Source organism: Trichosporon asahii, assembly GCF_000293215.1.
Source record: "Trichosporon asahii var. asahii CBS 2479 unplaced genomic scaffold scaffold00009, whole genome shotgun sequence".
NCBI lineage: Eukaryota > Fungi > Basidiomycota > Tremellomycetes > Trichosporonales > Trichosporonaceae > Trichosporon > Trichosporon asahii.
Genome location: NW_014040915.1, coordinates 514,281 through 537,988, shown reverse-complemented (window position 1 = coordinate 537,988; position 23,708 = coordinate 514,281). Strand labels below are relative to the sequence as shown.

The 23,708-nt window shown below is 60.8% G+C and overlaps 6 protein-coding genes and 1 non-coding gene across 7 annotated transcripts; 2 read left to right on the top strand and 5 right to left on the bottom strand.

The window, feature by feature from the left end:
• Positions 1-510: 510 nt before the first annotated feature.
• A1Q1_06983 (Agmatine deiminase) lies at positions 511-1,796 on the bottom strand (the record flags this gene model as incomplete). The annotated part of the gene is made up of 2 exons (XM_014327232.1): positions 511-1,009; positions 1,117-1,796. 2 exons carry the CDS (start codon positions 1,794-1,796, stop codon positions 511-513), a joined length of 1,179 nt encoding a protein of 392 aa, XP_014182707.1.
• Positions 1,797-4,635: 2,839 nt separating this feature from the next.
• On the bottom strand, positions 4,636-5,782 carry A1Q1_06982 (clathrin light chain; the record flags this gene model as incomplete). The annotated part of the gene is made up of 5 exons (XM_014327231.1): positions 4,636-4,846; positions 4,947-5,254; positions 5,365-5,558; positions 5,605-5,679; positions 5,731-5,782. 5 exons carry the CDS (start codon positions 5,780-5,782, stop codon positions 4,636-4,638), a joined length of 840 nt encoding a protein of 279 aa, XP_014182706.1.
• A 373-nt stretch (positions 5,783-6,155) lies between these two features.
• On the top strand, positions 6,156-8,578 carry A1Q1_06981 (uncharacterized protein; the record flags this gene model as incomplete). Its single annotated transcript, XM_014327230.1, has 4 exons — positions 6,156-6,191; positions 6,276-6,449; positions 6,519-6,639; positions 6,738-8,578. 4 exons carry the CDS (start codon positions 6,156-6,158, stop codon positions 8,576-8,578), a joined length of 2,172 nt encoding a protein of 723 aa, XP_014182705.1.
• Positions 8,579-8,889: 311 nt separating this feature from the next.
• A1Q1_t182 lies at positions 8,890-9,039 on the bottom strand. Its single transcript has one exon. It is a non-coding gene; the product is annotated as a tRNA-Ala (tRNA).
• A 356-nt stretch (positions 9,040-9,395) lies between these two features.
• Positions 9,396-13,669, bottom strand: A1Q1_06980 (uncharacterized protein; the record flags this gene model as incomplete). The annotated part of the gene is made up of 3 exons (XM_014327229.1): positions 9,396-10,309; positions 10,351-13,297; positions 13,421-13,669. The coding sequence occupies 3 exons, from the start codon at positions 13,667-13,669 to the stop codon at positions 9,396-9,398; spliced, it is 4,110 nt and encodes a 1,369-aa protein (XP_014182704.1).
• Positions 13,670-14,986: 1,317 nt separating this feature from the next.
• A1Q1_06979 (uncharacterized protein) lies at positions 14,987-17,960 on the top strand (the record flags this gene model as incomplete). Its single annotated transcript, XM_014327228.1, has 6 exons — positions 14,987-15,382; positions 15,428-16,701; positions 16,744-16,812; positions 16,853-17,246; positions 17,329-17,670; positions 17,739-17,960. 6 exons carry the CDS (start codon positions 14,987-14,989, stop codon positions 17,958-17,960), a joined length of 2,697 nt encoding a protein of 898 aa, XP_014182703.1.
• A 2,763-nt stretch (positions 17,961-20,723) lies between these two features.
• A1Q1_06978 (uncharacterized protein) lies at positions 20,724-23,233 on the bottom strand (the record flags this gene model as incomplete). The annotated part of the gene is made up of 3 exons (XM_014327227.1): positions 20,724-22,346; positions 22,528-22,865; positions 23,005-23,233. The coding sequence occupies 3 exons, from the start codon at positions 23,231-23,233 to the stop codon at positions 20,724-20,726; spliced, it is 2,190 nt and encodes a 729-aa protein (XP_014182702.1).
• Positions 23,234-23,708: the final 475 nt, after the last annotated feature.

Genomic DNA, 23,708 nt, shown 5'->3' with positions numbered 1-23,708 from the left:
GTGCATGAACGGGGGGTTCGGTTGACCGGGCCTGGCTTCGATGGCTCTGCGGCTCGCGGCTCTGAGACTTGGACTTGGACATTAGATGCCGATGACGTTTGGGCCAGGCACCAATTGTGCCCCAGCCTCCGTAGTTCTACGCACAGGTACAAGGCTGGCGTCGCGCGTCGCAGATCGCGACCCGGAACCAACTTTTGCACGGTCGCTTTTCAGGTCGAGGAACGTGCTGACGCTGGTGCATTAAACAACAACACGCAGGCAGGTACTGCATCGGGCTCTGGGTCTATGTATCTATGAGGCTTTTTGGAGGAAGGGGCCTACTCTGCACTGTGCAGACAGGACTCGTTGTTATTTCCAGTAGACGAGATCATCATTGTTTGGACCTTTACGTAAATCTTCCAGGGCGGGGCTCCAGGCGCGACGAGCGATGCTCGCACCAGGAGTGGCAACTTGTGGCGACAGGACGTCGAGCGGGCCTTTCGTAAAGTCTTGTTACGACTGGGCGATGTCTCAGACCATGGCGAGACCAAGCAGCGTGCCCGCGAGCAGGCCCATCTTCCCTCTGCGTCGCGACCTTCCAGCTCCACTGTTACTGCTCGCAGAGGATTTCGCTGCTTCGGTCGTCGTGCTTCCGCCCTCAGCAGTAACGGTCGCATTGTGGCTGCCGTCGTTTGTAATTTCCTGCTGCGTGGAGCAGTGAATACCGCCGCCTCCGGCAGCAATGCCATCAATGTTGAAAGCCACGACCTCGCGGTCAGGATACATGGCAGAGAGGATGTCACGGGCATCTCTGTCCGCCTTCGTATCGCCAAACTGGGGCATGATCACGCCGCCGTTCACGAGGTAGTAGTTGATATACCCCGCTGCAAAGTCCTCGTCGTCCTGATACTCCTTCCTGCGCTTGTCGGCCCAGGGCGCGGTAAGCGTGGTCACATTGAGCGTGCGGCCCTTTGCGTCCGTGGCGTTCTTCAGAATGTCCAGATGGGTGAGGGTCACGTTGTGGTCGTAGCTCTCTGGGTCGGGATCGTACGCTGCAACAACGACGCCGGGGCGGATGAAGCGTGCATAGAAGTCGGTGTGTCTGATGTTAGCAGAAGGTGAGGTGCTTTGGCTTACCCGTCGGTGATGTCCTTGCCACGAATGCCAGGTAGCCAAATAATCTTGTCGATTCCAAGGAGATACTTGAGCTCAGCCTCGACATCGGCCTTGCTCCAGCCGGGGTTGCGGTTATCATTGAGCACGCAGCTCTCCGTGATGATTGCGGTACCGTTCCCATCGACTTCCAGAGCGCCGCCCTCAAGCACCAATTCGGTGTGAAGGAGGGGCACACCGGAATCATTCGCGATGGTAGGGGCGACGGTGGCGTCCTTGGAATGCATCTGCTTGTTGCCCCATCCGTTGAAGTTGAAGTCGACAGCCGAGACGTTGGAGTCACGACGCACGAACACTGGACCAGAGTCGCGCACCCACAAGTCGTCGAGTTGCGCTTCCACCAGCGTCACGTTCGAGACACCCTGGAGAAGATTCCTGGCGCGGGGCATATCCTGCGAGCGAACGAGGAGGGAGACGGGCTCGAAGCGACTGATCGCCTCTGCGACATCGGCCAGGTTTTCCTGCACGACTGGGAGGAGGTCGGAAGTCCAGATCGAGGCGTTCCAGGCGAACGCCATCCAAGTACGAGCGTGTGGTTCGCCTTCATCCGGCATTGTCCAGGATGGGCCGGTCTGGATAGTCGGCGCCGCTCGTGGACCGAGGGCTGCGGTGAGCGCGGAGTAGACCCACTTGCGAGGGTGCATGTTGCTTGTGTTGGAGAAATATTCGGTCTGGCTGCTGTCCTCTGAACGATTCGTGCTTATGTATTCGACGAAGTTACCTACGTCCTTGCGTCATGCATTCAGATATATTCTGCACTTTGCGATCGAATCCGTTGCAGAGTGCCTCACTCGGAACCTGCCGATAAAGTTGTTATCATTCCGTCATCGCCAGGGAAAAGAAGCGGTGCAAGTTTCTGGCCCATGAGATAACTCGGGTTCGCACTCCTTCATGCTGTGTGTCTTTCAGAAAGCGAACTGCGGGTCGATCGAGCTGTGCCCATCACCAGATCTGGGGTCATCAATAAACGCTTAAGCGTCGAGCAAGCAGCACCGCGGCTGGGGAATAATGGTGACCCCCTTGCCGGTTATCGCATACCCCACTGTCGGTGCAGCTCGAGAGGCAGATACGTTGGGGATCTGGACGGGTGAGAGCTCGGCGTGACAGCGTGCAGAGTGGAAACGAGTAAGAAGACTGGCAGAAGGGATATCGCTCCGAGCACGACTGTTTGTATCGGTCGCCCAATTGACCAAAGTTCTGGCCTCTAGGCCGCTTACGTTCATCACCTTCGACGTTGGCTGACGGGGTTACGTAACCGAAGCGCTCCGGGGCTCCAAAACCCGTAACCGTAAATTTCTCAGCCAACCTCGAGCATCGCATGGCATATGGCAACAAGATCGAGAACTGACCGATCACCAGATACAATGGCTGATGGCTGATACGACTGAGTGCATGCATCACCTCTATCGGTACACAAGGTGCGACCGGTCCTGCTGCTATCTCTGATAAGCGCGGCATGCGTTAGTGACGTGATAGCAGGCGGCCGATTGCTCAGGCGACCAGAAGCGATAACAACAAAACATCAATTCCATCGTCATCCGGTCCATCTACAACACGCGGCGTGATCGAGCGCCCAGCCTTCCAGCACCCATAACGCTTGACGGCGACAGCCTAGGTTAGTATCCACGAATCGAGAGACCGAGGGTTCGAGCGCAGCCATTGTTTGTGTCACAAATTTTCATCCTGAATCGTCAGCGACCATTGTTCCTTCGACAATTCGCAAGAAAGTGGGGAAGGAAGGAGGTTCGTCAGAAGTTTAAGTTAAGGTAGCGTGGGTTTTTCAGCAGAGGACAGCGGTACCAGAATGGTAGTCGCCGGCCCTAAAGCCAAATGCACTCTGGTCATCATTCAAGCGTTGCGTGTTCGTGAGAACGGCGCGTGGCCCGTGAGTGTGGGAGAGAAAGTGGATTGCGAATAGAGGAAGGTAATGCTCACCAGATATTAACAGTACATTCGAGTTGTGTCCTACGAAGATGGGGTACATGTCAAGAAAGTGGAATGAATGGAACGTCGATCAGAAAGCCCTCCCGTGCCCACGGCGCGGCATCGCCTTTCCACAGAGGGTCAGGTTCTGCCAGCGCCGCCAGCTTCTTCGGAGCGTACGCTGCGAGAGCGCCGCAAAGTGGTCTCTGTGAAAGAGCCGGGAGGGGACTAGATCATCTCCTCGACGTGGAAAATGTGGCTAGTGTGAACTAGCGAGAAAAGACAGTGACTATACAGAGAATCCTGGAGAAAGTTAGCAAGCGCGTCGAGAAGGAGAAGAGGGGGGAAGGTCGCTAGAGCTCGAGAGAAGCGCTGGAGAGGCTCTCTGAGGTAGCTGTGGCTAGGCTCACCTGATAGTATGATCTTCATGGAAAAAAGCTATAGGATGCACGAGCAGGCTCCTTATATACACACTGGCTGGCACACCCCTCCACCACCGGCGTTACTGAAATTTCTCATATCGCCGTGCAGAGGCGGCGACTAAACCGCAGGTGGCGTCTCGCACCTCTCTGAACCAATCGAGACGATGGCGAGTGCATGTCCAGACCTGCCAGTGATTGGGCCTAGCAGGCGCGAGGCCGCGCGAGCGATGCATTCGCATCACCCAGTGCGAGCATGCTCATGGCCGGGTGGCTGGTCGGTCTCTTAAACTTCTGCCGTTGGCTTATGCAAGGGCGAAGGATTTCGATAACCCGGCCAGCGTCCGTTTCAGTGCGAGTGCTGGGCATGCTGGGAGCGAACAGTGGGAGCAACGCTCCCACGAGGGGCGAACTCATTCAGTACCGTGCGACAGCGCTGGAGCGAGGACACCGATGTGATAATGATATCGCTGCTCGCTCCGTTGTCACCAAAGTTGTATCACATTCCGCATCTCTCTACCATCTCGGACCAGTCAACGATCTCCTCGAGAGTAGTTCGGTGTCTTAGACCCGTTCCACCCGCGGCTTAGCTTCATCTCGGCACTCGCGCCTGATAACTGAATGCAAGCATTTCCTCGTCATTGTTGAACTTGTCATCTTGCATGCATGATAGGAGGTCAGCTGGGTGTCGTTGAGCTGGCGGAAGCTAGCTCACGTGGTTGAACTTGACCTCAATCAATCGTCGCTGGCGCGGACTGCGTCTATTCTCCCTGGGTTTGGTTGCTCATTGCTCTGTCTGCGAGCGACATGAAGAGGTCGCCACCAGGTGCTTCCGTTTTCTCCCCAGCTTAGCCCCCACGTGAGCGCTGTCACATCCAGCCGCTCGCTGCCTCTCCTCACTTCACTCCTAACACCTCTTCCACCAACTTCACCTGCCCCCTACGTCTCGATTGTTCGTGGATATCATATAAGTCATCTCCGATGGAGCTACGTACAGAGCCTACATGAGGCCAAATCGTCTACGATCTACACCGCCATGCCGTCGCGCACAGCGCATGGCGGCTATTTCCGTCTCGACACTGCCCAGAAACCCAAAGATCAGATTCTCCCGACAGCCTCTCCGCACACCTGCGGCTCCAGCTTAGTAGCCGGCGGCACCAGGCGCCTTGTCGCCGTCACGCTTCAGAGACAGCAGAATCTCACGCATGCGAGCGAGATCTGAGCCGGCCGAGGTGGGGCGAATCGTCTTCGACTGGCTGTTCTCGAGGCCGATGAGCTCAGCAATGCGCTCCCACGCGGTGCCCTTGGCGATGTCGTCCTTCAGCTTCTCAACGAACTTGGCCTCGTTCTCCCTGTTCTCGTTAGCGGCTGTCATCAGAAAATATGTGCAGCCTAAGTGCGTTCCCAGCGGTCGCCGATCTCTGCATGGCTCTCCATCGCGTTGCCACTCACTTGTTCTCGCGGATGTTCTTCTCCTTCTCCTTGTTGTAGTCCTCGTAGAACTGGTCAATGGCCTTCTCAGCCTTGTTGGCCATCTCGTCGCGCTTCTTCTTGTCCTCCTCGTTGCGCTTGGCGATCTCCTCGGCCTGACGCTTCTTCCACTCCTTGATGGGCTCAGAGTCCTCCTCGGTTTCCGGGAGCGTGTTCTGGAACTGGGGAGCAGGAAGGATCGACACCGGCGTACGGGGCTTCTCAGTGGGCGGGTAGGGGGACTGGCCGTACGGCTGAGGCGAGAGGGCGTTGAAGACGGGCTTCGCAGGCTGCTGTCAGTCAGATTGAGTTCGCGGGCGTCCAAGGTGGAGGTCGCAATGTCACATGAGGTGATTCAACAATGCACCCTCGTGCCGACTGCGGGTCCTTTGCAACTCACCGCAGCGCTGGGGACCTCGGTGGAGATGTCGGGGAACTGGGCCTCAAAGTTCTCGCGCTCCGGGTCCTCGCCAAGTCCCTGCGTTCCCGTCACGCGGACCTCTGTCTTGGTCTCCTCCTCGAGAGCGGGGAAAGCGTCGATGCCGGACGGCTTCTTCTCGGGGCTCGCTGGGTTGCTCAGCGCGGGGCTGTCAGCTGCTCCAGCTGTCTGTTAGTTGTCGTCCGACCATTGATAGCTCACAGATATCCGGGAAAGCGTCGATGCCGGAAGGCTGGGAAGGAACGTCGCCTGAGGCGAAGAGGTCGGCGTCATCACCTGATGTCAGCTGAGAGTGCCCATAGTCCCAGCGCACAAGGCGGGACGCACCAAGAATGGCCTTCTCGCGGGCAAGGAAGTCGGCAGTGGGGTCGTCGGACATGGTGGTCGGGTGGACGTGCTGATGTTGACGAGTTGCAGCAGTGTCAATGTAGCTGCGTCGAGCGTTGAGGTCGCTATGGCCATGCGTGGCAGGGTGCCGTGCTGTGACGCGTGCGTCACGTGGCAATCGCCGGTGAATCCGGGAGGTGGCGTGGTCTGGTTTGCGGTGGAGGTCTCAATGTCTGGCTCATGTCCCAAAGTTAGCCGGCACGCAGGCACGACGGCGGCACAGGCCCGACGCTGAGTGAGCTGAGCCTGGCCTGGAATTCAATGACGCCTCGATCGCGCTGAGCACATCGTGAACTCGCCGTCTGCCGTCTGCCGTCTGCCGTGTTGTCGCCATCACTCACACCTCCCACGCCACGTATACCACCATGACCGCGCGCCAGCCCGAGCTTCACGTCTCGGCGGTACGTACTACCACAAATCTGCAGCGCACCGCATTGCGCAGGGCGCATTGCAGAGTCTTATCAGAAGAAGTGTGCTGACGACAGCTATCGCCAGCGGAATATAAGGCGTACACGCGGTACCTCGACCTGCTGCTTCTGGCGCAGGCGGCACAGGGAGACGCCGGCATCGACCCCGATGGAACGGCACGCTTCGAGCGCGGTGTCGTTCGAGACTTCGGTGCGGGAAGGCTCGATGTGCCCAAGCCGCTCGTCGATGACGTAGGTGCAGCAACGGCCGGCGAGCTCGGACCCAGCTAGTCGGTTTGCGGCTGTAGCTGACAACAACAGGTCTTGCGCCTGATTCCCGGACGCGAACGCCTTCAGGCCGGACAAGTGTACGCCGTCTTGCGTGCGCTCGCGCATGCTGCTGGAGGCAGGCGGCCGGAGCTCGACCTCGTGTTTGTGCCTGGTGAGTGGACGGAGCGGGGAACAAGGTTTCGGACAGCGCGCAACAACCTCCGAGCTCAGTCGCATGCATGCTCTACTTGAGATCGAGCTGACAGACAGCCGAGCCGCTTCCGCTCGATCCAGCATCAGCGCCTCCACCAGCGCCGCCGCGTCGTGCCCCGGCGCAGGCGCCGGAACACAAGCGCCGCCCGTCCCTCCCTGCCAAGCCGAAGCCGCCCTCGCCCCCGCGGCGCTCGAGTAACCGGCGTTCATTACCCGCCAACTCGGATCCGTTTAGGGACGCTCCGCCGCCGCCGCCTTCCCCGCCTGGCGCGTCTGGCGCTCTCCCCCCGAAGCCGGAGTTTGAGGGCGGCGGCGTTCCCAGCAAGAACCCATTCCGAAGTGGCACCGAGCGGAATGTTTTCGATGATAGCAAGAAGCCACTGCCGCCACTGCCCGCCCGGAAGCCTTCAATTCGTCCCAACCTCCCCCCGCGAACAAGACAGAGAGCGTCGAGCACAAGCTCGTCATCGACGCTTGAGACGAGCGGCCGTCCCCCATCCGGTCTTATTGCTACCAGCCTTGCGGCCGCGCGGGCGGCACCTGTAACCGAGCCGGGATCCTCGGTTACCGTCCTGCGCCGAGCAAAGACGACCCGAGAGTCTAGTTCTCGCTATGGCGACCTGAGTGCTGCGAGCGGGGAGCGGGAGAAGCGTCCCGTGAAGGACCTGGCGGATGAAGTCCAGCGCGCCGTCAGCCAAAGTGGTGTCGACCCGCCTCCCCCGCCACCGCAGCGCCATCCCTCTGCCAAGGGCTCACGACCGGCACCCACGGTACGCACTTCGTCCAACTCTGCCTCGAGCTCCACTACTCCTGTCCCTGGTCCCAGGACAAGCTCCATGTCCGCCCCTGCCGCGAGCTCCTTCACGCAAACGGCGGAGCGATACCGGCGCGAGTACCCCGGCCTGCGGACGTGGTCCCTCACGGGTCTGCTGAGCGACACCGGACGGCCGTTGCGGAACCCGCTAGCTCTGATCATTCTGAACCAGCCGATCACACGCCTCGACACGCTTCGGCGGGCCTGGGCTGCTAGTTCGGTCCGACTCTGCGCTGACGGCGGCGCGAACAGACTGTACGATGCGCTCTCACCCTCCGAGCGCGAGATCATGCTCCCTACCATCATCAAGGGTGATCTCGACTCGCTCCGTCCCGACGTGCGGGCATACTACTCCTCGCGCGGCGTCAAGATCAAGAAGGTGGCGGACCAGGACAGCACCGATCTGCACAAGTGCATCGACGAGGTGGAGTCGATCGAGTCCGCCTCAGGCACGACATTCAGTCTGCTCCTCTTCGGCGGTCTCAGCGGCCGATTCGACCAGACGATCGCAACGTGCAGCACAATGCTGAAGATGCAGCGCAAGGCCGCCACTTTTATCATCTCCGAAGACTCGCTGGCGTGGTGTCTCCCCCCCGGAGCGCATCTAATCGAAATCGACCAGACCACGATGGGCGAGACATGTGGCCTCCTGCCCCTCTCTGGCCCGAGCCATATCCGCACCGAAGGCTTGAAGTGGGACTTTGACTGGCTGTCGTCGATGGACGGGCCCGTGTCGAGCAGCAACCACGTGACGGACAAGGACGCGTTCGTGCACACCTCGGCGACGATCTTCTGGACTGTCGAGATCCGGCCCGACCTGCCCGCTCCCCGGCGCAGTAGCGGGACTGTGGAGGAGGTGACGCGGGGCGTGCGCGAGCTCGGGTCCAGAGTCGGCAGTGTGGGACGGGAGATGGGGCGCGAGGTCCAGCGCCGTATCAGTGTGCAGCGCGACAGGCCGCAGAGGGAGGGCTGGGACAGTGACGGGGATAGAGACGACGTGAGACTCAATGATTACGGGGGCAGGACGGGGGGCACGCATACCCTCCATGACCATGAGGAGGATGGGTATGCCCAGCTTGACTAGAGTACAAGTTGTGCCATGAGCCCCGCGGTCGGGGTTTATATAGAGTGTGACATCTAGAGAGCGATGCAATGTGCAGCGAGCGAAGCCAGAGCCTGTAGTGCCAGCCACCACGCAGAGACACAGAAACCATGCCACAAAGCAATGTGGCACCCCCACCCCAACCTCCACCTCCACCTCCACCCACCCAGACCTCTCTCTCTACCAATCGTCCATCACTCCCTCGAGCCTTTCGCACCCTTCCAACAGGCCAACACCTTCAAAAGCATGTAAGATGCTGCGTAAGAGAGCCCCCAAAGCCCCCAAAAAGGGAGTGGAGAAGGTAGGAATCGAACCAAAGACCTCTGTAACTAAGTCTCAGGAACGATTCCTAACTTGGCCGAGAGTTGAGACTAAGGAGGTCAACGTCCAAGTGTTAGCAGATGAATGCTAATGACGCGCTCTACCAACTGAGCTACATCCCCGAACACGTCTGTCTCGCTCTGGGCGAGAGGAGGGACGGCGCGCGGTTGCTCGAGCATTTTTGGGTTTCTGGGGTCGATGACGGGTCAGTTTGGTCGCTCAAATGTTTCTCGGGGGGTGCGAGATGATCCTGCCTCGTAGGGATCACCAGGGGGCTTTGTTGTGGTCTTGTTGGAAAGGAAGGGTGGGGCGGGGTCGCTGTGGCAACATCGATCTTGCGAGGGAGTTGGATGCGTTTGGAAGCATCTGCGAGGCCAAATACCCACCTGAAGACAAAGAGTGTGCAGAATGCAGCTTCAATTTTGTATGGATACATGCGAGTTCTATGATCAATGTTCTATTTCTCCAGCCCAGCCCCTTAGTACAGCGCCTTGTACGCGTCTGCCATTTTGACGAGCAACTCGGCCTCGCGCAGCTGCCAGTCCTGGTCAATCTCACGCTGCACCTTGCGCATCCTGTCCGGAATGACGCGTTTCACCTGCACAGCCAGCGCGGCGCTGACGGGTTTATGGTCCGAGACAGTGGGCTCGTACCGCCTGTAGTTGATGGCGCTGATGCGCGGCGAGCTCGTGAAGAGGATCCGGTCGCACCACGCGGGGATGCGCTTCTTCTCGCTGCTGTCGTACTCGTCCGTGCCCGGGTCATACTTGTACGTGGGGAGGAAGTCGATGGGCGCCTCGGCGAAATAGCGCAGACGGAAGGCGTGGTTCGACTTCATCTCCTTGCGCAGCTGGTCGTGCTCGAGCAGGCTGGCTAGGTCGCCCCGCGACAGGGCGCTAATCACCACGTCGCGCCGCTGGTCGATACGGTAGTTCAGGTCTCCGTTCAGGATCACGAATTCGTGGTCCAGAATCCCACTGCCGTCCCCGCCGTGCACGTACGGCAGCTTGTCGGCAGGCGGGAAGACGGCCTTGTCGTCCATGATTGCGGCTACGTCCGCGTTGCGCGCTGCCTTGTGCCGCTGTCCCGCGGCCAGGTGCACGTTGATGAAGCAGATCGACGTGTCGTCCAGCACCATGCGCGCCACGAGCGCGCCCTTGTTGCCGTACATGCCGCCGATGCCGCGCTTCACGGTCGACACGGACACGTCTCGCAGCGAGTCGCGCAGCTCCGTCTTTACGAACATAACTGCGAAGAGACCCACGAGCTGCTCCGAGTGCACCTTTGTGTACGGACCGAGGTTCTTGCGCACCTCGAGCGAGAGCTTTTCCGCCCACGCCTGGTACACACCCGACACGCGGTCGCTGCCGCCCTTTCCGAACAAAAGCGTTTCTGTCGTTAGCTTGAGGTAGCTCAATGTCAGCTGTACTCACTCGCTGTCAGCTTCTTGTCCGTCAGAGGAATGACCTCCTGGAAGCCAAAGACAATGATGTCGGGGCTCTCGACAGATGAGAGCAGCTCGGGGAGGAAGTTTGAGTTCGGACCCCCGACGAGGTCGGTCGGCTTGGCGCTGTCGATGTTCCACGAGCAGACGAGAATGCGCACCTCCCGGAACTCGCAGTACTGCTCCTGGCGCGCAACCATCTGGCAGTCGATCCAGTCGATCGCGAGCAGACCGTCCCACGCATGCAGCGTGTCGCGGCTGCACGACCACGCCATGAAGCGTCGCGTCGCCTCGATGCTGTACGGGTCCACGACTAGCGTGTGCACTGGCTGATCACCGTGCGCGTTCCAAATATTCGTCGTTACCCACGGCATCTCGTCAAGCTTCCAGGCGTGGATCTCGCCTCGCCGGTTACCCGCCCACAGGCGCTCGCCGACGCCTTCCAGCGACAGGATGTCCGTGCTCGAAACCTTCAGCACGCGCACGCACTGTAGCTGCCCATCGCTGATCGTCCAGAGGGACACAAAGCCGCCCTCGTGGCCAATATACGTGATTGACGGGTCGAGTGGCATCACCGCCGCCGAGGTCGCCGAGCCCGTCCACTCCGTCGTCAGCGCCATGAGTGGCGGCGGCGCCGTGCCCGGGTAAGTGATGTCCCATACGCGAACAGTGGGACCACGCGCAGTCGCACTGTTGGTCGTCGAGCGCACCGCAGGCGCCGTGGCGGCCCACAGCTGTCCGCGGATCATCTTGACAAAGGTCGGCTTCTCGGTGATGCGGAGGTTGCGCACCATCCTCACGCCGCCCTCGTCTTCGGGTCCGTCCGTTGTCGGCACCTCCCACACATTGAGCTTGCCAAACTCATCGAGCGTCACCATGTTGCGACCGCTGCGCATGATATGCGTGACAGCTGCCGAGTGCACGCCCGGGTGCGTGGCCGTGATCTCGCCGGTCCTAATGTCGAGCTCCCAGATGTGCCCATCCCGATTTCCGCACCACAGATAGCGGCCTTCGTGAGCGTCGTTGGTCGACGGTCGGAAGCACAGCGACGTCACTCGCGGCTCCTTCACCTTGCTGTCCAGGCCCATGTGCTTAGGGTCGAAATCCAAAATCGGTCCTTCAGGAAGGTGAGAGTCGTACACTTTCACATGGTGGTGCGCGCACACCACAAATCGACCATACACTGTGAACGCCGTTATCGAGTGAGCAGCCTTGATCTCAATGTCAGGCGAGAACTGTGGCGGTCGCCGGTTCGCCTGGGAGCCGTCAGGGTGCTCCTCCAACAGTCGTGCGGCCATTGATGTAAGTCCCGGCGTTGCAGTGGCGGACGCGTCGTCCTCATCGTCCGAGTCAGCGGGTACCATAATCGTGCCACTGCGTTGAGGCGTCGAAATCGTGTCTCGTCGCGGTGGGGGTGCATAGCCCGAACCACGCGAGCTAACGGTCGAGCTGCGGTGCAACCCGGTCGACGCCGTGTCGCTGCGCTGGGGTGGCGGTGGCAGCGCACCTCGATCGGCGACCGACGATGCCCTGGATCGTGACGCTGGTGATGGCGAATGGCCTGTGGACATGGTGTTTTGGCGGACAGGCAGAGGAGGCGCGCCTGCTGGCCGAGCTCCCGCCACCGTCCTAGAGCGGGGGCGCTGCGGCACAGACTCGGGTGGAGAAGGACTCTTCGGGGTTGGGGCAGCCGGTTTGTTGCCCGGCAAGGGAGGTCGACTAGACGCCTTTGCCGTGTCCGTCGGCAGGTCCGGCGACGGTCCCAATGTGTTGGATCGCTGGGGTAAAGGAGGCGGAGCCACTGGGATCGCACCTTCTCCGGCATTGCCAGTTGGTCGGCGGACCGGCAACGGAGGTTTCGGAACGTTGCCTGTCTGAGAATCCGCTGATCCCGCAGACGCTACCGAGGTCGTCGACTTCTTCGGCGGAGGCGGGGGCGGCCGATGCGAATGCGGCGTCGGCGTGGGTTGGAGGATGACGGGTTCATCTCTTTGCGCAGCGCTCTTCGGAGGCGGCGGCGGAGGTGGCCGGTGTGAGTGCGGAGCCTGGTCAAGCTGAACCGGCTCATCTATCTCAACAGGCGACTCTGACCGCATCAGAACCGGGGACTGGACTGGGGAGGCGGTGAGAGTATGTCCTCCAGGCGCCAGATTCGCAGGCGAAGCAGACCGCTGCAGGTCAGCTGGCGAAGCAGACCTCATCAATCTGGATGGAGACGCCGACCGAGAGATGGGAGGAGGCGGAGGAGGAGCGCGATCCGATTTTTCTGCAGTTGACGCGCCGCTTGAAGCGACCTTCGGTCGCGAATCTGGCACTGCTGGAGCCTCTGTCGTCGATAACGGAGGAGCGACAAAGGATGAAGGCGGATGAGGGCTTCCTGGCTTCTCCTTCTTCAAAGGGGGCAGCAATGTAGGAGCCTGAACATGAACAGAGGGTGCCGGTGACGTCCTCGCGGAGCTAGATCTCGTGCTAGGAGTGTCTCCAGGCTTATTGGCAGTGAGGCTCCCCGATGATGATGGCGCTGCCGCAGCTGTTCCCTTGGCGAAGCGCTCACGGATCGCTGCAAAGGATTGTGGTGCTTCGTCAACATCGCCTGCCGGGCCAGCAGGGATAGGTCCTGGGGCTGGCGCAGGAGACTCCTCCGCTACCAGAGGAGGACCCGGTTCCGGTGACGCCACAACTCTAGGTGGAGGGCTCGGTTGGCAAAGGGGTGACCGAGGTCTGGAGTATCTCTCGTATATCGGCGTCGGTGACAGAACAGGCGACGGGCTCTGAACCGGTGCCTTCGGAGATGCCGACAGAGAGGAGGCAGAGGGTTTCGGCGGCCGCGGCGGCGGAACTTTGGCAGTCGATCCTGCAGTAGGGATATTCACGGGCGTTCCAACAGCAGTTACCACCGTCGTCTCCTTGACGGGTGGTGGCTTGGATGCAGGTTTCTAGGTGGGGGCTTGGGCTTTGACTTGACGGGTTGCGGAACTTTGACAACAAGATTCGGGTTGACGATCGGTACCTGCCCATGTCAGTCATGAGAGCGCCGCGGCAGGAGGCAGGCGACGTACGCTATCATCTTGCGCAACTGGCGGCTCATCAGCGAGGGGAGGATCGACCGCGTGAGGTGCGGTTGCCTCGGCAGAGTGGTCGGCTGCTGGTGTCGCTGGTGGCCTCGGTGATACCGGTCGCGACTTGCTCACATAGTCGCGGGTGTCGTGAGCCAAAGTTTCAAACTTGTTGCGGAGAGCGGAGATGGAGACATGATGATGGTGGTGGTGGTCCGAGGGGCTGCCCGGCTCTTTGTCGGAACCAGTCATGGTATATCGACTCTTGGCTGGTCGTGCCAAGAGCTGTGGGGTATGCTTGCTGGTGCAGCGGTGCCGAAAGAGGCGAGGTTGAAAAGTGGTTGCGGAATAGAGCGGTGGAGACGAACGAGCCGGGTGATGACAGTGCTAGCTGGCGGCAGATGTATACCCCGCGTCGACGCAGTGCGGGGTAGCGGATACGTAAGACGGCGGCGGCGCGTTGGTGAGAGGGTCACTCGCGATCACCACATGGCGTTGTCCTGATCTGGGTTTGAGATCCTGAGGGTGAATGCCGAGTTGTGCAAGCAGTGGACTGGATGACTGCGATGTGCTCCGAAATTTGCTGTGCAGGAAGACATAATAATGGCTTAGGCGCAGCAAGCAGCGGGGCTGAAATGCAGGCGCGGTGGGAGGTGAGGTGAGGGGGTGAGCACATGTCCGTAGATGCAAGCACTCGTGCCCTGGTCCTGGCGCGACCCTCGACAGATTCAAAGGCGATCGATCGCGGATGCAGGAGCAAGGCAGTAGCTTGGACGGACCTCCACCTGGAATTAGCTCTGGGCTGGTCGGATGCTGCGACCTCATAGGACTGGCGACATGAACCAATGACGAGATGTTATGTGCCCCTCCCAATTAACGTCATCCCACCTAATGCAAGAGTCGCTCGCCGCAGACCGGCGCCGGACATTGTTTTCTCATCATCCACCGTTCGCCGCCGCTACCTTTCTTCTCCTTATCAACTTCTAGTCAACTGATAATTAACAAAAATGGCCTTCTCCGACGAGACCAAGGACCGCGTTAACGCTGCTATCGGGTGGGTTGCAGCTCTGACCATGCTGAGAAGTAGCTGACAGACAGTGTTGCCAAGGTTAGTTTTCTCCGATGATCGTCGAGAAGGATTCCAGCCTGTCCTACAGCCGTGCAGCCAGCCAGCCCAGCCAGCCCAGCCAGCCAGTGTGTGACCATTGAGCCTAGCGAACCGTAGACTCGTCCAGCATCTGCCGCTATCACCCCCCATCCCTCTGTCACCTCCTTCCTCGTCCTCACCACCTCCCCTATCCCTCCCGACGGCATCCCCTCTGTCTAACGTATCGGTCTCTGTCCGTGCATGTTGGCGTTCCCACGTCCTCTGGCAGCGCCTCATTCATACCGTACACCGTACACGTAGACCGCCACCCACTCTCCCACACCCTTCTCCGACGCCTGCTGCTGAATCAACACACCAGCCTCGTTTCCCCCGCTGTCGGCATACTCGCCCTCGTCTCTCACCAAACTCGCTTGCATTCCCAACCATTCCTCTTTCCGCATCCGCCATACTCGTGAATCACGATGGCATCCAAATCGGGCGGGGACCAGTCGGTCCTCGATACCAACCCCCACCTAGCACATTATGTGTTCAAAATGTTGGTCACCAGTCTTGCTACCCGTAACGCGAGTGGCCAACACCCTCTGAGCGTTTCGTCTTCAGGCGAATCCGATTCCGACGACGATGATCACCACCACACCGACGGCCACTCGGAGCACAACGAGACCGCGAGCTCAGCCGATGAGGATGGCCAACCCAAGGCACCCCGGTCCAACACCAGCTCGAACGGCAACCGCACAGCGGGTCCGACTCGTGAGGAGAAAGAAGACATCGTCCGCAAGATTATCGAGCTCCTCGACAACGAGCAGGAGGAAGACGTGAAGGACCTGTTGCGTAGTCCTATGGGAGACCTCGGAAAGGTAAGCACGCGTTCCGGAATTCCCTATTGTTCCAAGGCGTCCCAGACTGACCTCAGGACGACACGATTATGGACCAGGTCTGCCTCGACTGCATGCACCGTCACAGAGGTGCGTTTGTTGTTCTTGAACGATGCCGAGCTGATATCAGATGACCTGAGTGGTGTACCTTATCAGGCAGGGGCTTTCACACCCACCCGTATCCGCCGGCCTTACACGCCCACTGGTGTAGGCACACTCCGTGTTCGCACCCCTCTCGCACGTCCACACTCCCCTGCGGGCTCAGGAGCAGCAACTCCGACCTCGTCGCATGGTCCATCGGCTTTGGGTCGCGTCGACTCGTCTAGCAGCGCTCCTGTGTCCCCGTCAACCTCTCCCCGTCAGGCTCTCAACGTGAAGGCGGCGACGTTTAACCCGACTGGCGGCCCGGCGACCCGCAACCTGAGCAATGCTACGATTGGGTTCACCCCCAGTGCCGACCCGTGGCGCGATGCGGAGCCTACCTCGAGGTCCGCGAGCCCGTACGCCTTCGGTGCTGGTCAAAGCATGGTACGCACCGGGTCGGGTCGTATCATGGCAGCTCCGATCATTAGCGACCCCTCGAGTCCCTTCCACTCTCCGCTGGGCACCCCGACTCGCACGCACGCCAAGCTGGCTGGTGACATGTTCGCTTCGCCTGCAATGACGGCTCGCCCGGCCAGCCGGGGTGTAGTTCCCGACGAGGAAGACGACGAGGAGTTCTCTCCGTTCGGCTCCGGTCTCCCCAAACTGCACCACCAGAACGATTCGGGCCTCAACTCGCACGCCAAGCCATTCGAGCCAACGTTTGGTGGTGCCAACCACGATTTCCACCCTACAGGAAGTCCGCTGGCTACACCTTACGGCTCGCAGGCGTCTACGTCGTACGAGTCGAAGTCTTCGGCAGATGCGGAGGACGACCCTAACGCTCCCCCGTCAGGCATGACGCCTCTGGATGTCTTGTCGTCTGTGTTCTCGACCGTTCCTCGTGTGCAGCTCGAGGACGCACTGCACCGTGCAGGTTACGACTTTGAGGCAGCAATGGCCATGCTCGTGGCGCAGTATGCTCACCCACGCTCAGGTGCCTCGACGCCACAGCGCATCAACTCGCCGCGACCTCTGATTGGTATTGATGGGCGAGGTGGGCCTCAGCATGCTCCTGGTCCCGGATACTTCCAACAGGGAGGCCGTGGCTTGGGCGGCAATGTGAACTCGGGCATGGGAGGACCCCGTAACACTGGCCCGACCCGGATGTGTCGGTACTTCCTTAACGGAGAATGCCGTCGTTCGGACTGCAGGTTCAGGTTTGTTTACACTTTCGTCATTGATCACTGACCCTCTCCCAGTCACGATCTGGACCGTGCGCTGTGTCGCTTCTGGTTGCGGGGCCACTGCGCCAAAGGCCTGAGCTGCGAGTGAGTTGCTAATCTCGGTCATTCACTGACCCATGCTCAGGTTCATGCACAACCTTCCGAACAACATGGATCCGAACCAGCTGAACTCGTCCATGGGCCGCATGAACCTTGACTCGCCCGGCGGTTCGATCCCCGGAACGCCTCCGATCCAAGGTCATTACGGTGCCAACCACGGCGGTGGCGGCGGCGACGACTTCCCAGACCTGCTTGCCGCGCGCTTGAACCGTCACGTTGGACGCTTCGATCCTGCCCGCAACCGCTTTGCCAATGCGGTGAAGCGCCCGGCCCCCGCCCCGCCACCTGCTGGCGTCATCCATGTCACTGGTGCCCAGCCTCGCATGGTGTCTGCCCAAGGTCAAGGTCCGCTTGGCGGGGACAGGACCCCCAACAACGCGCCGGCGTCAGTGCCCGTCGTGCCGCGCCCCTCGAACCGTGTCAAGCTGCACGCGCCCACGCTCCTTCCGACGCTGGCGACCGGCTCGGCGGCGAACGAGCAGTACATGACGGCGCGCGCAGCGTCGATCCGCCTCGGTCACGCCCGCAACGCATGCTTGGCCCGCGCGGCGCTTGGCCCGCGCGGCGGACGCGTTCCGTCGCGGCGATGGCGCCGCTGCAAAACGCTTCTCGCGCGAGGGCAAGGCTCTCAACGAGAAGATGCTGCACGAGGCGGCCGAGGCGGCCAATGCCTTGGTCAAGGACCGCATGCACGACGCGCAGCGTGCGGTGCGTAAGCGGGACCCGTCGTGGTCGGATGACCCGCGTGACCGCACCGAGCGGGGCAAGGAGTGCGGCTCGGGCCTCGGTGTCGTCCTCGGTGTGGCTTCGGCCGGCAAGGTGCCGGGTGGTGATCGCCGGGTGGTGATCGCCTGTCGTCCGAGGAACGCACCGAGTGTCTCCTGGACCTGCACACGCTGCACGGCTCGGAGGGCGCCGAGCTCGCGAGCCACTTCCTTGCCGAGCTCGAGCGCGAGCACTACCGGGGTCTCGCGTACATCGTCGTCGGCGAGGAAAAGCACGTGGGTCAGCAGGACCCGGCCCGCGGCGCGAGCAAGGTGCGCCTCGCGAACAGCGTCAAGCAGTTCCTCGCCGAGTGGGGCTACGCATGGAGCGAGAACGCGGGTGTGTTATGTGTCGACCCGTGCCGATAGTTAGAGTAAGTCAGTAGTCTAGAGTCAGCAGTCAGGTATCAAAAGGGCGCGCCGAGCCTGTACCACCAGCCTATCCATAGAGGGTGCTGCCCGAGAACGTAAGAAGTAAGAAGAAAGATAGAAGTCAATGCAGTAAAAGTCCCAGTTCCACGTGAGCTCAGTGAGCACAGCGAGGCCAGCAATCACGAGCAATGAGTGAGCGTATGCATCGGACGAGCAAGCACGACTATCAACGAGATGAAAGGATGCGCAAGGGGAGTGCGGGGCCCACCTCGGCGGGTCTACGTGCGCTTGGATTCGCCACTTTTTCACCCCTCCCACCTAATGCAAGAGTCGCTCGCCGCAGACCGGCGCCGGACATTGTTTTCTCATCATCCACCGTTCGCCGCCGCTACCTTTCTTCTCCTTATCAACTTCTAGTCAACTGATAATTAACAAAAATGGCCTTCTCCGACGAGACCAAGGACCGCGTTAACGCTGCTATCGGGTGGGTTGCAGCTCTGACCATGCTGAGAAGTAGCTGACAGACAGTGTTGCCAAGGTTAGTTTTCTCCGATGATCGTCGAGAAGGATTCCAGCCGCTATCGAGTGCACCGAAGTGTTCAGAAGGGCGTGGAGAGGGAACGGAGAACGCAAGGACATTAGTGGGAACGAGGGAAGGACGACTGGATGAGGTTCGACTTCGGCTTGCGACTGCGGCTTTCGACCGGCGGCGATCGATTTCCTTCGCCACATTGCACCACAAATGGGCCTGAAAGCGAGCTGTTCGACGATCTTTACGGACTCGGGATTGTCTTGCGAGCTTTCGCGTTTGAAGAGAGGGCTCAAGACACGGTTCTGACCGGGTGGATCGACAACCGCGATGTCTTCCCCCGTCTCCTGCTTCCGTCTCCTCTCGCTCATCGACTCATTCAGTATCGTACCCGCCATCGACTCGCTGTGTCGTTTGTCAGAGTCTCAGAGTCCCATCGCTGAGCTCATGCTGTCTCGTCAAGGCATTCGAGGCATCTCGACCACTCATCCTTCCGCTTGCCGCTCTTCCCCGTTCCCCATTCCCTTCCCTCTTCACCCTTTGGATATGCTCTCTACGAGCTTCACCTCCAACGAGAACTAGCTAACCCCAGACCGCCATTACCGTCGGCTGGCTCCCGCTCATCATCTGGATCGGCTACTCTAACTCGAGCCCCCAGCCCTCGCTCATCAAGTGAGTCGTGGCGAAGGGGTATCCTGCGCCAGCAGGATGTCCCACCTGCAATAGCCAGCTCTTCTCTTCTTCGGCCCCAGTAGCTGACATACAGGCTCATCACCCCCCTCGCCTAAGCGGAATGATCGATGAAGGTGAGCTGACCGTTTGTGATTGCCAGCTGATGGGCAGTTTTGTCTGTAGCCCCCCACTGGAACCTCTGGAACCACTCATCAATGCACTAGATTAGCACGGCGGCGCTGCAGCAGGACATCGGGGGTCTAGGAATACATCGGTGGTACAACTAAAATTACAGATTGGGGACAGTGTCTAGGGATTCTTGGGAGTGAGTGCGGGCTCACATGAGGATGACGATGTCGTCGTCGCTGTCGTCGTCGTCGTCGTCGTCGTCAATGTCCACGTCCTTGCTCCCCGACACTGCCTGTGCCGAAGCGGAAGAGGGAGAAGGCGAAGACGAGGTCTGTCTGTCAGCTCAAAGCAAGTACCGGTGAGCTCACCTGGCCAGTCTGGCAGCGCTTAGGCGACACGATGGGTCGGTCCTTTGGCGACACTGGCGCCGTCTGCGCGGACGTGATCTTCGAGACGGGAATACCCTCGATGTGGGTCGGGAGGAGCTTGCGCTTCAGGCCAGAGGAGAGGGTCTGGGCGAGCGTAAGCTGTGAAGTCGAGCTAGCGCTGGCGGCGGACATGCCGATGATGCTGATGGTGCTGATGTTGATGGTGCTGGACAGAGGGGCGCAGGCAGAGCGAGGGCGCGGGGCAGGACAAGGTACGTGTACGGTACGTGTACGGATAGGGGTACGAGTAGGAGTAGAGCCGGGAGATGAGAGGATGAAAGCAAGTTGCGTATGCGTATGCGTATGGGTATATGTAAAGAGGAAAACAGGTATGATGGCAAGTGACGGTGTGAACTCAAGATCACGCGCAGCACGCAGCAAGGGCTCAGGCCCTAGTAGTCTGTCCGCGCCCCCGTGTCCGTGCCCCTATGATCCCTATATTCCTAGGACGGTGTGGGCCAGAAGTAGCGGTGATCGTGCGACAGGGCGCAACATGTGCGACAGGGATGGATGGGTGGGTGACGACGCTTGACACTGTAACGTCGTTCGTGGTGTTTGGTTCGGCGTAGGGTCGTCAGCGTACCAGCGTCTAGTCCGTCTAGCACGCCTAGTGGAAGGGTGGAGGCGGCATTGACCTGATCTAACCACCCCGTCTCCGCCTCTGGTGGCGAGTCGCTCCAGGAGGCCAGGCGCGCCGTGACACTCCAGCCATCCGTGATTCAACGGCTGCACGCATGCACGATGCGTAAGACGCGCAGGCTGAGGCTGGGCTTCACACACCAGTTGTAGAGCCAGGGGGGCGCCCTCATGGTCAACACTCCATAGTTCCTGCACAAGGGCACGCGAATGCATGCACGTTTTGATTAGGATCTGCCTGTATGCTACGGATAATGCTTCTATGCTTCTACCTCCCCGCCTCGGCCCTCGTCACTCAGCGCGCGGACTTCCGTCTCGCACTACGCGGCTGTAAACCGGTACTGCCTCGCCGCTGCGCGGTTCGGCCTAGATGATCTTTTCGAGCCACTCGACGAATCCCTCGGCCTGCTCGTTCGGGTCCTCGTCGTACGCGTGGTCCGCGCCAGGAATGACGAGCACCTCCGTCTCTCCCGTGCTCTTCAGGATCTCCACACTCTCCTCGAGCGGCTGGATCTTGTCGTCGATACTTCCATACACGACGTAGACGGGTGGTCGCTTGCCGCCCGCAGCGCCCAGATCCTTCAGCCTCTTCGTGACAGAGAGCGTCTCGGGTGACGGGCGGTAGCCGTCGAGCCCGTGGCCGCGCGAGCGCTGGTTCAGGAACAGCAGGCGCGGGAAAAGCGCATGCTGCAGCATGTAGGGGTAGAGAATGGAGCGGGGGCCGCCCGACACGGCGGTGGCGACGGGCGCGTCGCGCGGGTTCAGGTGCGGCTCGGCTGCTGACTCGGGCACGGACGAGCCCCACCACGGCACCGGGTCCGTCTTGGTCGCCCAGAACTCGTGCGTCAGGTCCGTGATCGGGTAGAAGGCGCCGATGCCGCGCGGCGCCCAGGTATCGTTCGTGCTGGCGCCGGCGCCGTAGCGTGATGGCGTTGACGGGGCCGCCGAGGACGAGGCACCGGCGCCGCGGTAGCCGCCAACGTCGGCGTCGCTTGACCTTGGAGCGACGGGGAGACCGGCCATGAGCGCGAGGTAGCCTCCAGCGCTACCGCCTGAAAGCACGACGCGTGAAGGGTCAACACGCGCGTCCTTGCCCAGCGCCTCGAGACGGGCATTCAGCTTCGTCCTCGTGTAGTTCACCGCCGAGTCGACATCGGCGAGCACATCGAGGATGGGCGCCTGCGGCGACAGGCGGTAGTTGGGCGAGATGAGGACGCAGTGGTCGCCGGCCTCGCCGAGCGTCTTTCTCGGCAGGCGCCGCAGATGCGGCGGGAGGTTCTCCTTGTTGCCCTGCAGCAGACCGCCGCCATGCCACCAGATGATGACCGGGAAGCCCTTCGCGGGCACAGGCGTCTCGGCCGGCGGGAGGTAGACGTCCATGGTGACAGGGAGGGGCTCTCCATCGAAGGTGGCCGCTGGGTGGGTCACGAACGGAATGGTGCAGTCCGGCTCGGGCACGTCACTCGGTCCTCCCGCGGCGGGAACATACGCGTCCCCGGCAGGCTTGGTCGGTGGCTCGGACGTTGAGCCCGATAAGCTGCCACCAGGGGCGGCCGCACCGACAGCCCCCAGCTTGCAGCCCTCCATGTCGACATTGCACCCCGGCGCGAGCTCGCCATCAACGGCATCAAGCGCCTTGTTTCCGGAGAGCACGAGCGACTGCAGCTCCGGCATACGGGCCGCACCAACGGCAGTAGCATCCAGCTCGCCCTCGAGATGGTTGTTCGACAGCGTCAGCACGCGGATCTTCAAAGGCTCCTTTCCACCCAAGCCCTGCACGGCCGCGCAGGTCAGCGAGTTGTTCGCGAGGTTGAGAACGCGGAGAGCGGGGAAGGCGTGCTTCGGCTGCTTGCTCTGGCGCTCGAAATAAGAAACGAGGAAGCCTGTGCCGTAGGACAGGCCCTCCTCGGACGGCTTGACGGGGTGTGTCAGGTCGATGGTGGAGACGGCATTGTCGGACAGGTTGATCGACTCGAGCGCGGGGAGCAGCTGCAGTGGCGGCGGGATATCTGTGAAGGCGTTTTGCCTGATGTCAGCTCTTCAAAAACCGACAAGCTTACGAGAGGTCGACGCGGACAAGCTGTAGCAGATCGGCGAGCGCGTTCGGAAGCTTGGACAGCTGGTTTCCGTGAAGCTGGGCGTCAGTTGTTTCCAGAGATACATAACTCACGTCCAGGCTCTTGATGCCGCCAAACAGACCGACCTCTAGGTCGATCTCCTTCAGCATATTCCCGTTCGCCTTGAACGAGGTCAGCTCCTCGGGCTCGACCCACTTGCCCTGCGGCCGCGGCTGGTTGAACACGATGGAGCGCGAGTCCTCGTCAGACTCGTCACCGCCAAATCCGAGTCGCGAGAACGAGTCCTCGATCCCCGGGGCGCGGACGCGGTCATCCTTCTTCGCCGGCTTGGGGGGAGGGTTGCTGAGCTCATCCTCCGGCAGACCGAGGAGGTCGGTGAACAGCTCGTGCGGGAGCGCCTTAAGCTCGAGGAGCGCGATGTCGAGCTTACCTGTGGGGTTAGCGGAAGGAGCGCAGCAAAGGATGCCAGGCGCTGATCAGCGCGGCTCGGGCTCCCGGAGTGACGGAGCGTGCGGCGAGCGCTGAAGCACCAGGGCGCCAAGCTGGCCCAAGCTAGGTCTCGGACTCACCGGTCCTGCGGGCCTTAGCGATCTGCCCCGACACGTTCTTGTCCTCGAGGACGTCGTCGCCGACTCCACCGCCGAATCCTCCACCGAAGCCAGTCGAGCTCGCTCCGAAGGGGCTGTTGGCGCGGAGGGGAGTGCTAGCCCGCGCAGGCGTGCCGGGCCTAGACTTCGCGGGGGAGTTGTTGCGCGCCTCGGCGCGTTTCAGCGCGATCTGTTCCCGGAGCGTGGGCATAAAGTTGGGTTGTCGCTAGGTGATAAGGAGTAAGAAGTCGACAGGTGATAGAGCAAAAGGAAGACAGGTGTGCCCCGAACAGGCAAAGGAGTGAGTGAGGTGGACGAAAGCAGAGTGCGGGTGGGGGTCCGTTTGTTTGTGCCTTGCGCGCCATGCCGCTCGCGCTCAGCGGCGTCATGTCTGGGGTAAGGACAATCACGTAATATACACCCTCGCAATGTCAACATGAGGATTTCAGTGCAGCTGAAGCTAAAGGCGCGGCTATCCCGGTCTTACGCATGACGGTGACACGCTGCCTCGGCACACCCTGGGAAGCGGAGAGTTACACGCTTTGGTCATGTGAGAGTCGTAAACTTGGGCAAGACCGAAGTGGGATGAGAAGCAGAGGAGACTTGAGTGAGGGGGATGTGGCACCGCCGCGGGGTGGCCGCGGAGGTGCTAAGAACGATCCCGTCTACGGGCTTATTGCGACCGA